The 13,463-nt window shown below is 41.2% G+C and overlaps 1 protein-coding gene across 5 annotated transcripts in view; it reads left to right on the forward strand.

Annotated features, from left to right (window-relative positions):
• The window catches only part of CREBRF (CREB3 regulatory factor), a 52,492-nt gene that overhangs the window by 13,391 nt on the left and 25,638 nt on the right, over nt 1-13,463 (forward strand). For all 5 annotated transcript variants that reach the window (XM_074313903.2, XM_019741404.3, XM_088798775.1 and 2 more), the window contains 3 exons: nt 3,686-3,883; nt 6,307-6,432; nt 7,871-8,978. In XM_074313903.2, coding sequence (XP_074170004.2) covers nt 3,875-3,883; nt 6,307-6,432; nt 7,871-8,978 — 1,243 coding nt within the window. In that variant the 5' untranslated portion in view covers nt 3,686-3,874. The remainder of the gene's footprint in view (nt 1-3,685; nt 3,884-6,306; nt 6,433-7,870; nt 8,979-13,463) is intronic.

Here is a 13,463-nt window from a genome sequence, read left to right on the forward strand (position 1 = left end):
TGAGCTGCCTGGGGCACACCAGTCAGCTCGTGGGTTTGGCTTTGAACGTTTGGATTAATGATTTGAGCAGTCCCAGAGGGGAGCCTTTGTAAGAAGGTCTTTGACCTTATCATCTGTCTTTACCTCTTGCCTTGCCTGATGTGCATAGTAAGCCTCTACATTCTTTCAAACGGAGAACCAAGAAAACTAGGAGGGCCCGGTGGAAATGGCTGTGAAAGCGATTGAAGGAAGTTCTGGTGTCTTCAAGTGGTGCCATTGCTGCTTATCAATCAATCCTTTGCCCCGTCTCACTGCTTCAGAGCTGGTTCTCTTACCAGAGTGTCTTCCTGTGCCTACGAGCTATTCAGTAGTTTTGAAGGAGCCCTGATAGAAAATCCATTGGTAAAGATTATTTCTTTCTGATGGACCACAGTCTTCTCTCCCTTGAGAAACAAAACTGGTGGGAACTGGTGAGCCAGAGCTGTGAATAAAAGGAAGTAAGGGGAAATAATTTAGCCTTTCCCCTAGTTTTTTTGTTTGTTTTTGTTTTGTTTTGGTAAGAAACACTAGTCTTGAGGTCAGCTTGAGGGCAGAGTGGAGGATTTTATGATCAAATAAGTTTGGGAAATGACATGTTTTATTCATCTCTTGGTGATCTGTAATGCGCCTTACACCTTAAAGTTTCCAAGAAGTCCTGCATAAATGCAGTATAACAGTTTTGTTTAATACAGCGTTTTCCCAACGTCAACAACCCTTTTTGTGAATAACCGTCTAACATTCCTTGGAGTCAATATTCCTCAGGTCACACAGTAGGAAATTAGATTATTGCTATTTATGTACGTTAGTATCAAAGCTTTGAGGAAAAGAGGAATATTCGGGAGCCCAAAGAAGTGTGAAGGCACCCTGAAAAGCAAGTCCTTACACCTTCCTCAGGTTCCTCAGCCATCTAAGCACTAACGTACCCTTGTAGATGGCTCCCTGGTGTAGGGGATAGTTTCGGAGCCGTGTATCTTATGGAAGAGTCCGGGTAATGGTAATTGCTGTAGAAGCCTTTATTTAGTTATGTTTTCTTCCACTTTCAGGTGGGGGATTTTGTTGTTCATGGTTGTTTCTCAATATATGTTTGGAATGGTACCTATATGTTTGGAATGGTACCGAGCAAGCATTTCTGGGAAATGGGTGCAAAACGGGGATGAAGATACTTTGTTGTGAATTTGGGTCACTAGTTTTAGAGACCAGAAGAGTTTATTTATCAATGAAAAGAGATCCCACTGCTTAGGGGGTAGAGTTGGCCCTCCCCCATTTATGTTCACTGCTCCCTGAGACCCTAGAAGAAACTGAGGACCTTGAACTATCCCAGGCGAATGAGCTCAACCCTTTACATGGTGGAGACCCTCTCTTGGGAATGGGTGTCTTTAAAACATTCAGCCTCGCTGCCAATAGCTGTCACAGATGTTGAGTGTCTGAGCTGGACTAGTTATGGGACAGAAGAAAGCATTGGCAAAATATGTCTGTTGATAACAATCACCTTTCAGATTTATTACTGAACCCTAATTTAATATCTCATTTAATTCTCATAACATTCCTATTACATAGTTAAGGGAGAATAATTATAATCCCTCAGTCTGGGAGCTACGGCAAAAATTTAAGTAACTTGCTCCAGTTCATAAGTCTGTTTAGTTTTAATTATGGGATCAAAACTGGAATCCAGGTCTCCTGTCTCTCAAATAAGTGTTCTTTTTGCTAACTGCATTGACTGAAGTTTGCTTTGAGGCCAAGTGTCTAAATACAATTTTAAATAAATATTTATATTTGTGTGGAAGTGTTCTGGCGTGGAAAATTTGGTAGCCAGAGAAATGAGAAGAATGAGGCTTAGAAAGGTTGGCCCACCCGATGTTGTACTCGTATAGTTTTCAAGTGAGAGCTACAACTAGCTTTTCGGCTTTTTTGTTTGTTTGTTCAGTATTTTCCTGATAAACCAAACTGTTGGTAGATGGTATCTTTAGTGGATTCAAATAGATGGATGTTGAGTAGAACTCAATCTCTTTGAGTCCTCAACCTTGTTGCCAGTAAGGGTCAGTTTTGGGTTTTACAGAGAAGCAAACTTTTTCCCCAGATCCAGGTTATAGACCAGACTTACACTGGGACACTTTGTTGAATGCATCGCTTGAATCATATACCTTTTTGGGCTCTAAGTACTAGGTCTAGGAAAGGCAGCTGACCTTGTTTGTCACGGAATCAGAGGAAGAGTGAGTCAGGACTGAGACTAGATATCAGCAGTAGGACCAAGGCATGAGGCCACATCAGGAGCAGCTCGGCCAGAGCTGGTGTCAATCCACTTAGATGGTAGCAGTAGTTAATTCTGTTTCTAGGCCCAGGCTGGGCCCTTGATGATGGTGTTTCCTAGGCTAGAACAGAGAGCTCGGAATGACAACCCACCAGAGGGGAAAGCCCAGTGAAGATCCAGGAAATACAAATGGGCGTCAGTTTATTAATCTAATTAAGTGGAACAATGATCGCATCCCTTGTTGACTATCGCTTACATGTTCAGCAAGGGATCTTTGAAATTGAAATAATGTGCCACTCTAACCTTCTAGCCCAGAGAATGTGTTGACTACAGAAGGCAACTCAGCTCAAATTGACTCTTCACATGTTGAATAGAGCTCTTTATATTTGTGTGGAAGTGTTCTGGCGTGGAGAAATGATACTGGACATGGACTGAATGAGAGCAAGGAGGTCAGTGTAGGCAGTGGTTCTCAGCTTTTAGAGAGGGTCCGAGTCACCTAGAGGGCTTTGTTAAAACACACAGCTGGGCCCCACTCCCGGAGTTTTTGCTTTAGTAGGTCTGGGCTGGGGCTCAAGCTTTTGTACTTCTAACAGATTTCCAGGTTCATGCTGACGCTGCTGGTCCTGGGATCACACTTTGAGGACCACTGATCTATGAAAAGATGATGAAATGGATATAGCTATTTAGTTTCTATTAAGGCCTTCACAGAGGAGGGAAAAGGGAGCTAACATGTAAGTCTCTCCCACAGTCAAGACCTTGTGCCAAGTGATTTGCAATCATTGTTTAATTCAACCCTTAAAACCACTGCAAAGCAGTCTTTCTTCTTGTTTCCCCCTCAGCGTACACGTTTAAAAACTTACTGGGATAATTCTTACTTCAAGGACAGCTTTCACTTATAACTCAAAGAATAATGTGTATACCATTACAAATATGATTTTGTCTAATGTAGAGGACATGTTAAATTCCGTCATTCACCACTACGTGTTCATCGCTCTTGTAGCTTTATGAGTAATTTAAGATGTTGATTAATTTAGCAGTAATGATTACACAATAGATGGAATTAAATGTTGAGACATTGTTCTCTTATATGCAACATAAAGTAAATGGGAGCTTTACTTTAACATTAAGTATAACACATCTTTCAGATCACAGGAAAAATGGGCTTGTTAATTTTTCCGGGTTTTTTGTTTGTTTGTTTTTTTAACGTGGCACATTGCTTATTGACCAATCCTGTTTTAGAAATAAATAAAGGAAAAAATGGTGAATTATAGAATAGTTGGTGCTAGGACCAAACACTTGATATTGTAATCACTTGAGTTTGTACTTCTTTAAAGTAGTCTTTGTTAATGTTTGTTTTTTGAAAGGTCAGCTTGTTTTTAATGGTTTTCATTGAAGTTACTTTGTGTTTTTGTTCCACAGATTCACACAGAATTATTTAAAAAAATAAAGCAGTGATCCAAGCAGTTGAATTGAAGGCGTTCTGGGGAAACCTGCCTCTGATTGTGAAAATCATCTTTGGTCTTGAAATTAAAAGTAAAGCTGGAAAGGAATTTACAAACGAGAAAAAAAAGAAGTTTGGGATCGGACTCACAGGATCTGGGCTTGGAAATGCCTCAGGTAAATCATACGGAGTAGGTGCAAGGCGTTACATTTTCCCACCACAGAAAGTCAATACCATTGGTTCTGTAAGTTCCCTGATTTTTTTTTATTAGTTTCAGGTGTACAAACAATTGAATAGTTAGAGATTTATACCCCACACAAAGTGATAACCACCCACGGCCCCAATCTACTACCCCTGTGACATCATATATAGCTGTTACAATTGCTGTGGCTGTATGTATATTAAATTATAGTTGTTCAGTATTATTCAGCTTCAGCTTCAGGTGTACAGAGCAGTGGTCAGGCATCTACACCGTCCATGAAATGGTCTTACTAATAAGACAAGTGCCCATCTGACACCCTATAGAATGTTTACAACATTATTGATTATATTCGAAAAAATATATGCACCCCTATGTTTATTGCAGTTCTCTGATTCTTAACACAATTTGACATACTGCCTTTTTAAGACATCTTACTTCAGATTTCAGGTAGTTTTGAATACATACCCTTCCTTCCACTGCTTCTGTTTCCTCCTCTGCTACAGTTTTACGTTTAATGAGCTTGATACAGGGAACACGGTAAATGAAAAGTTGGTTAAAAAGTGGACAGATCTGCTGACTTTATAAGGGCTAAACCAACTCCCCTGAAAATTAATCTGCCACACAAACTCTAGTTCCATCTTCTCATTTTCTTCTTATTTCCCAATAGTTCCTTTCCGTTCATGCTTGTTGAATTTAAAAGTAATTAAGAAGAAATGGTGAGGGAGTTCAGCCTCTGTCTTTCATACACGTACACATATACCCAAACACACACGTCTATACCTCCCACGAAACATGTCTTATTAATGATTATGTCTGTTTATACTGCTACTTTGAATTGATCAGTTCTGCTTTGAGGCAATCACTGAAACAATAAATGAAGCCCTATTAGTCCCCACTTTGCAAGAAGTTCGTCCCAAACTTCTTCCCTTCCTCCTCCAGTGGTTACCTCTTAACCCCTCATCTCTTTGTGGTCAGGGCTGGGGAGAAATCTAGAAATAGTGAGAGGACAGGGATTCTTAGGTGGCTTTATGTCAGGCTAGGCAGAATTATGTAGTGAGCGCAGGAAATCAGCAACTTGATGGAACTGTCTGGTGACTTGGAGGCAGGCAGCAGAGGCAAAGAAAGGGGATTTGCTAGCTGCTATTAAAAAGACAGGTGGCCTACCTCCACCCCAAACTCCCTGCCAAGTGGACTACACATACTCATTTAGCGTTCTTTCCTGTTCAGGGTTTAATTTGCTATTTTAAAAAAATTGGAAAAAACATTCAGTTACAGTTGACATATAATACTACATTAGTTTCAGGTGTGCAACATAGTCATTAGACATTTATAATTTTCTGTTTACTGATACTTGAATGTAGGGCTATAAAACACCTATTTTGAGCTTGCAGCCTGGTAGTGTTGGAGAAAATCAGAGAAAGAAAAGAATGAAATAGAATAAAAAAACAAACAAACATGATATGAGAGTGTGTGTGATAGTCTGTGGTAGGTAGAAGGTATATGAATAGAAAAATACAAGCACATAGACTAATGCCATTTTTTAAAGTTTTGGCAGAAACTTGCAGAAGAACAAAAAGGCAAAGAAAGGATTTTTATTCTTTCCCATCTTCTTTTTTCGTGCGAGTTGGATTTCACAGCAAGGCCGTTCCCTGTTTGGGCCACTTTAGTTAGGAGTGTGAGCCCCACCTTCACTCTGGAGTGATTTGTAGAGATGTTGAAATGGAAAAGGGGGATGGAGTAAGTCTGGGTGCCGAGTCTGTTTCCCTTTCTTATTTATTATAGAATGAATTGTACCCTTGTCAGGGATCAGGATTAAGGCTCCTGAGCTCACGCCCAAGTTTCTGGTCTCACCCAGGGGATTTGTGCTATTTGGCTGATCCTATCTCCACCGCATTCCTGGAGGCATTTGTTGGACTAGAGATGCCCAAATTGTCTTCCAGCTTGTTTTGGGAAATAAGACAATGGACTCACTTAGGAGTACAGAGTCAGACTGACCTGCTTCCTTTGTGAAACCCAAGAAATTCTCCACTTCAGAGAATTAGAAAAGAGAGTGTAGTTAGAGATGGATTTGAAGAGTGTATATATATCTCCAAATAAAAGTACTGATTAGTGTATATGCTGACTCTGGTGGTTAAATAAGCTTTAGTTTTTAGAAATTAGGTGTTTGTTATTAACATTTGGCACTCTATTTCTTTTTCTGTGTTTAAGCATCTTATTTTCCTAATATAAGTCCACCCTTTAATGCTAGTTAAATCTCTTAAATGTACTAAACAATAGAAAAAACATGGAATTGTTTTCTGAAAATAATGTTAGTAGACATGGGGGTGGGACATACATGTAATCAGTTGGTCTTGAAGTAGTCATTAATGTTCTGAAATTCACACCATTCTGTTGTAGCCCAGTGTAAGCGGGATGGATCCGCCTTTTGGGGACGCCTTTCGAAGCCACACATTTTCGGAACAGACTCTGATGAGCACAGATCTCTTAGCAAACAGTTCAGATCCAGATTTCATGTATGAACTGGTAAGTAACATTTTCCTGGATTCTGCTTTGATTTGGGGTTAAAGGGTTGTGGTAGAGTTTTTATTTATAAATGACTGAAAGCAAAAAGGATGTGATTAGCACAGATTTGGTTCTTGTGACTGTCAGTCTAATGATTTTAGAAGGATGTACGAACCCATTGAAAATAGTAAAAGGAAAGGTTATCTAAGTATCTTTAAGTCTGGTTTTTCATGATGAGGATGGGAAGCTGTCTTTTTTAATATGCCTAATGCTAAAGGACTTTTCAACGGAAAAATTTAGGATGATAACATTGAGCAAGGCACATGACACAGAATGTGAGACAAATACAGCAATTTTAAAGCAATACCTAGATATACTTATCGTTTGTTCTGGAGGTAAATAGACACTTAAAGTTCCTAAGAGAAACATTTAAAAAATAATTGTAATTACATACAACTTAAGCAACACAGAAGCATATAAAAACTGGACAACTAAGAACACAACAAATTGGTTAATTTACTATCATTGAATGGTATACTTAATATAGGTGAATTTTATGGTATATAAATTATACTTCAATAAAGCTGTTAATACACACACACACAAATACAAGCAAAAACAAAAACAAAACAAAGAACCCTAAAGTAATACAACAATGAAAACAACAAAAACAAACTGGGAAGCTGAAAACTTCCTTATTTTCTTCCTGAGCTTCCACCCTCCAAACCTTCTCTCCAAGGGTAACTGCTACTGACATAGTTTTTCTATGTGTATGTAATCATATGAATATTTTTAATAGGATGGCATATTTATAGGTACAGTATTCTATAACCTTTTTTAATCTAAAATATATGGTAAGCAGCCTTTCATGTTAGTACATTAGAGCCTAACTGCATTCTTTTTAGTGGCTACATAGTCTTACTCACATTTTAAAAATTACATCTCTACTCATGAGTATTTTATTCCCCATGGCCAAGAGTTGTTACAAGGTCTTACCAAAGGTCTTACCCTTACAAGGTCTTAACAAAGGTCTTACCCTATAGAGAGTTCCAAGTCTCTCTCTATATATTTAAGTTTTCTCAAGAAGACAAATTCTTCTGTGATGAAGGTAAAATCTTCATTATTTGCTTTGTAATTGAAGCTTGTTTCTAAGGAGATCTCCAAATCCTTCTAAGTCAAAGATCAGGAAATGTAAACTTTTCTTCAGGAGGAGTGTTTACAGTCAAGTTCAAGAGCCTTTGCTACTTGGACCATACCTAAGCCCCTCAGGGGACATATTTTCCCTCTTTTTTTTCTTGCCCAAGGAAATGATGTTATATGGAATGGTAAAGTGTCAAGTGAGGAGCCTTTATCTTAAACTAAAGCAGACCAGAGGTGGAATTTGATATGTGGAAGTGGATGGAGGTGACTATTTCTTTCCTAAAATACAGTGTGTAATTTTTTTTTAAACCTTTCTCAGGACAGAGAGATGAACTACCAACAGAATCCTAGAGACAACTTCCTTTCTTTGGAGGACTGCAAAGACATTGAAAACCTGGAGTCTTTCACAGATGTCCTGGATAATGAGGGCGCTTTAACCTCAAACTGGGAACAGTGGGATACATACTGTGAAGATTTAACGAAGTACACCAAACTAACCAGCTGTGACATCTGGGGAACAAAAGAAGTGGATTACTTGGGTCTCGATGACTTTTCTAGCCCTTACCAAGATGAAGAGGTCATAAGTAAGACTCCAACTTTGGCCCAGCTTAATAGCGAGGACTCCCAGTCTGTTTCTGATTCCCTTTATTACCCAGATTCACTTTTCAGTGTCAAACAAAATCCCTTGCCCTCTTCATTCCCTGGTAAAAAGATCGCAAGCAGAGCAGCTGCCCCTGTTTGTTCTTCTAAGACTCTTCAGGCTGAGGCCCCTTTGTCAGACTGTGTCCAGAAAGCAAGTAAACCCACGTCAAGCACACAAATCATGGTGAAGACCAACATGTACCACGCCGAGAAGGTGAATGTTCACGTTGAATGTAAGGACTATGTGAAAAAGGCAAAGGTAAAGATCAGCCCGGTGCAGCAGCCGCCGCCGCCGCAGAGCCGGCCGGCCTTGAGCCAGGCCCGCGCCGCCGACGCAGCCAAGGAGAACACCTGCTCCTGCGGGACGGTCGCAAGGAGGCCGGAGAAGAAGGGGACGGAGCCGCTTCAGGGTCCTGCCACTCCCGCTTTGCCTTTTAAAGAAACCCAGGAACTGTTACTCAGTCCCCTGCCCCAGGAGGGGCCTGGGTCGGCAGCGGCAGCGGCAGGAGAGAGTGGCAGCCTGTCTGCCAGCGCGTCGGTCTCAGACTCATCCCAGAAGAAAGAGGAGCACAATTACTCCCTGTTTGTCTCCGACAACGTGGGGGACCAGCCCAGCAAATGCAGCCCCGAGGAGGAGGACGAGGACGAGGAGGACGCCGAGGACGAGGACCACGACGAGGGCTTCGGCAGCGAGCACGAGCTCTCGGAGAACGAGGAGGAGGAAGAGGAGGAGGACTACGAGGATGACAAGGACGACGACATCAGTGACACCTTCTCTGAACCAGGTACGGTGACCCTCGCAGGCGGCCACACGGCCCTGCCTCCTGCTCCCCGGAAGGAGGAGGTGCTGCTGCGCATGTTCCCTTTGTCTTAGTTTGCGGATTAGAAGACTTAGTGTGTTGGCTTGGACATGCAGTTGCGTTTTCCTGTTCAGACAGCTCTAAAACCACCTCTCTCGCTCCTGTAGTGGTCCATATGCCGATTCCTCGAGAGCTACTTCTCCATTTATTTTATGTTAAGTGACCCGATTTGTCACTCTCTTGAGCAGCTGCGCAAAGATGCCAAAATTGATTGGCTTAAAATCTATTCCTGTGGATGCACGTGTCCCCCTATTGCAGTTGAGGTAGGTGAGGAGCTCCGGTGTGAGCCCAGGGAGGATGGTTTGTGTTCCTCACGCCCATAACCAACAAAGCCTGCGGAATGGATAATGTGAGAGAGCCTTTGCTTTGTTTCTGCTGCGTCTTTCATTGGCACAGTATTTTTCCATTTAAGAAAAAGACATGCTATAATTGAATGAGCATGAAGGAGACTCTGCTGTCTTTACATACAGTGCTTACAAATAAAAGGGAGAAAGAAAATGAAACCTGTGGGGAACTGGTTCATTTCAGCATTTACATGCTTGGGCTATTGCCACTGTTGGCTCGTGCAGTTGATTTATGAAAACGGTGTTGCCAAGTGGCACACAGTTTAAAATGCACAAAGAAGAGGAGACCTTCAAGTTTAAGCAAAAGTTATATTTTTCAGAAATAACATTGACACTGTAACATGTACATAAAACACTAATTTACAAAAAAAAAACGCCTTATAAATTGTCACAGAGTACCCTATTCCCTTTTGTTGTGATGATTGCTGGAATTTCCAGCAGTGTAAACATTGGTATTTAGTTTTTGGAAAGGTTTTTAAGGCATAGTAGCTGTTTTGTAGGCACTGGAGCACTATTACTGCTGAAAGACTCCTTTTACTGCCATCTTTCTGTTACACAAATGCTTAGATTTAGGTATTTGATAGAACCAAGTTGTTTGACTTGGGTGGAGTTGCAAGTAAGGAAAAGGTACTTTACGTTTAATGTGGAGGAAAAGGCGTTTTGCTTTTTCTTTGGTTTACTTTAGAACTCTGTATAGTCTAGATAGAACAATTGTCTTTTCTACTTAGCGGGAAATTTTTTCTCTCAACAAATTAATAAAATCTGCCTTGAGATGTTTCAAGGCGAGTTGTCTCTGTAACTGGTGCTAGGTTACTTCGTTTCCTCCCATAGGAAGATCAGAGTGCCATCTGTGAGGAGTCCTTAAGTCTGGCAGGTCAGCCTATTGGTTGAGTCCATGTAGAGGGTTGGATAGGAGGGTAGGGGGGGTGACACAGACAGGAGATGGGTAATAACCAGGGGAAATTTACCAGCTGGTGCTTAAAGGAGTGTGTAAATCAGAAGGAGTAAGGGAATCCCACCATCACCAACCAGGCGAGGACTATGCTGCCTAGCCCACTTCTGGTTGTAGTTTTGCTTTTCTTTGACTTGGAACTCCACTTTAAATTCATTCTTGATCGTTTGACTTGGTTTCACCTGGATAAATGTGTTGAGAGATGAATAGGCCCATGAGGAGCGACCTCTTGGTGGGCTAACCCTCGTTTCCATTTTCTCAGCCTTTTGACTGTGATAGGAGGGGGGACCAGTGTTACAGTCGGTGTCCTGTCATGCCACATCCTCTTGCTGGTGGTAAGCGACCAGCACTGCTGTAAAGCAGAGATGGGTCAGCTGGTGCTCTGCTCCGCATGACGCCTCCTTGGCACTGCGTAACAGTGCTAACCGTGTGGATGGCGTTGCGTTTACTCACTTCCAGTGGACTTGAAGTAAAACCTCTTTGGTTAGTATTACTTGGACAATTCTCACAAACTTTAATGAATGACATTCTTTAAGCACAATTTTGTGGTTGTAATTTGGGCTCTATTCACATTTGCTAATGAAAATTTCCCTTTTTCTTTAAAGAAAGAGCTAAACAAGCGACTTCAGGAATGCAAAAGTGAATTATTGGTGAGAAGAGCAGGAGGAAATTCTTTGAAGCAGAGAAGTGGGGATAGTTAGAGTTTCTTCAGAGCGCTAGTTGTAGAGTGGGTTGATTGGTTTAATTCACAGCAGTTTACAAAGGCCCTTTTGTGATGGCTGGGTCCCTTGATGCTGGTTCTTGGCAGTTTGCTACAACAGTGCCTGAGCCTACAAAGCTCTAGGAAAGGTGTAAAATGGAGTTTCAGTCCTTATTCTGGACTGGCTCCCAAGTTTTAATAGAGCCTATTCTGTGGACATGCTACAGCTGCTTGGGGTCAGGGATTACATGGTTGTGAGACTAAGAACTGGGCCCGCAGAATGCGTTTATGTTGTAATCCCTGCTAAACGTGTTCACGATGCACTTTACCAGCTTCACGGCAGTCGTCCTCACTAGCCACAGGTGTGTGCTTGGCATCCGAGGCAGTAAAGACGCCTTTTCGACTTCCTTTGGATAATCACGTCAGGAAGGAATGAGTGAGATCAGTTTGGTGATCCATCAAACGAAGGGAAAAGCCTCCTTGGGAAAGGCTGCATTAAACAAATCATCGACTTGTTAAAAAAAAATCATTTTTTTTAATGAGTATCTCCTTTTGTGTCAGGCACTGTGTGTGTTAGGTGTTGTAGGGATTGGCCACACAGAGGTGGACAGACTAGACATGGTCCCTGTCTTCTTGGAACTTATTGCTGAGTAGGTTTACTTGCTGTTAGGATTTCTATCTTCTAATCTGCTTATGTGTGCTGTCACTTGGCAAGAGACAGATGCCGCGTGAGAGCTTCCTAAAACCTACCTGACCGTAGAACTCACTTGGGGATGAAGGCATATCTTGTAGCATAGTGTTCCTCAGAACATGCTTTGGGAAATAGTAATTACCTTAAATGCTAGAACGAGGGTCTAGGAATATAATTTTTCTGCATTCTACTAGATCGTGGTAGTCTCTATGTTGAAAAGTAGATGACCTTAACTAACAAATCCATTGTGTGTGTATGTGTGTGTGTCTGTGTGTGTGTTAGGGTGAATTTATGGTGTATACTAGTAGAAAATATTAAAATATTAGGTCAGAGAAAATTGACCGCCCTTAAATACTTTTTTTTGGAAACAGCATTTTTGGAATATATATAAACAAATAGAACTGGTAACTAATTTGGGTGGGACAGAAGAAATAGAAATCTTCATGAGTCTTTGAATTTAACGTGGAATGTATGTGAAATAAAATCCATTTAGACCTTTAACTGGGATAGGCACAGGGAAAGTGGGAAGCCCAGTAGGAGCTAGACTCCTTGAATCAGGGGGCCTAAGCCAGTCCCAGGCTCTGCCAAATCACTTATATCCACCATGAGCATGTTTCTTTGTGTAAATGGGGTTAATAATCTCTTATACCAGGTTCTTATAAGGCTCAAATGAAATATGTGTAAGTGAAATCTGTGCATACAAGTTGCTAGCTGAGGGAGCCTAGCAAATAAAGAGTTGTGCGGGTGGGTTCACCCCTTTTAACTGTACACGTCTGTGAGTTTTGACAAGTACATGCAGTCACGTAACCACCACCCCACAAGCAAGATATGGAAGAATTTAATCACCCCCGCCCCCCAGTTTCCCTCGTGTTCCTTTATAGTCAGCCTCTCCCTACACCCCCAACTCCTGGCAACCACTTTGTCCCTGTAGTTTTGCCTTTTCCACAATGTAATATAAATGGAATCATATTCTTAATTCTGAATTTGAAGAAAACCTGGTAAAATCCTAATTTTTTTCCCCAGACTCACAGACATCATCACTTTCTTAGTGTCAGTTCCAGAGGAGTCATGTTTTTTAGGAGGGAAAGTGGTTATTTTTGCTTGGCCAGTGCTGCCCAGGTTTTTCTGACTACCTAGGTGTAGGGCTGTACATCCTGGGCACGGCCCATCCCTACTACCCCATGTACCTAGCACTAAATACGTGGACTACATCTAAGATGGGCGTTCTCTGCGGGTATTTGAGACGGACAGGTCATCCTGTATTGGGTCTGACCAGCAGTTCTAGCAGCTCAGAATTAAGTATTTTCTGAAACTTCCCATTAGCAAGGAAAATAACTTCTTAAAAAGTGAAGTAAATGCAAATTCCTTCCAGTAAAATATTAGTTAGACTAAGCAAATGAGTTTTTAATTTGATAGCCTAGTGAAAACTTTCATTTTTACACTTTTACAAAAGGGTAGGGTGGGAGGTAGGAAGAAAACCACTGCTGCCTCACAGAGTCCGCTTAGTCGGGTACTGTTCCAGAAAGAGATACAGTCTTCTGTCTGGGGATGTTTCAGATGCATAAATATTAGAAAGAAGACATTTTAAAATCACAGTATAGTGGCCAAGTACTTTTATCTAATGGTGCTTTTGACATTTCTGTAGCTATATTTCATTATACAAGCAAGTGTGTCATATACTAACTTACAAAAACCAAAGAGAAACCCCAGGAAGATAAATAGT

The sequence above is a fragment of the Rhinolophus sinicus genome, chromosome 5, assembly GCF_057876585.1.
Source record: "Rhinolophus sinicus isolate RSI-liver-muscle chromosome 5, RSI-T2T, whole genome shotgun sequence".
NCBI classification, from domain to species: Eukaryota; Metazoa; Chordata; class Mammalia; order Chiroptera; family Rhinolophidae; genus Rhinolophus; species Rhinolophus sinicus.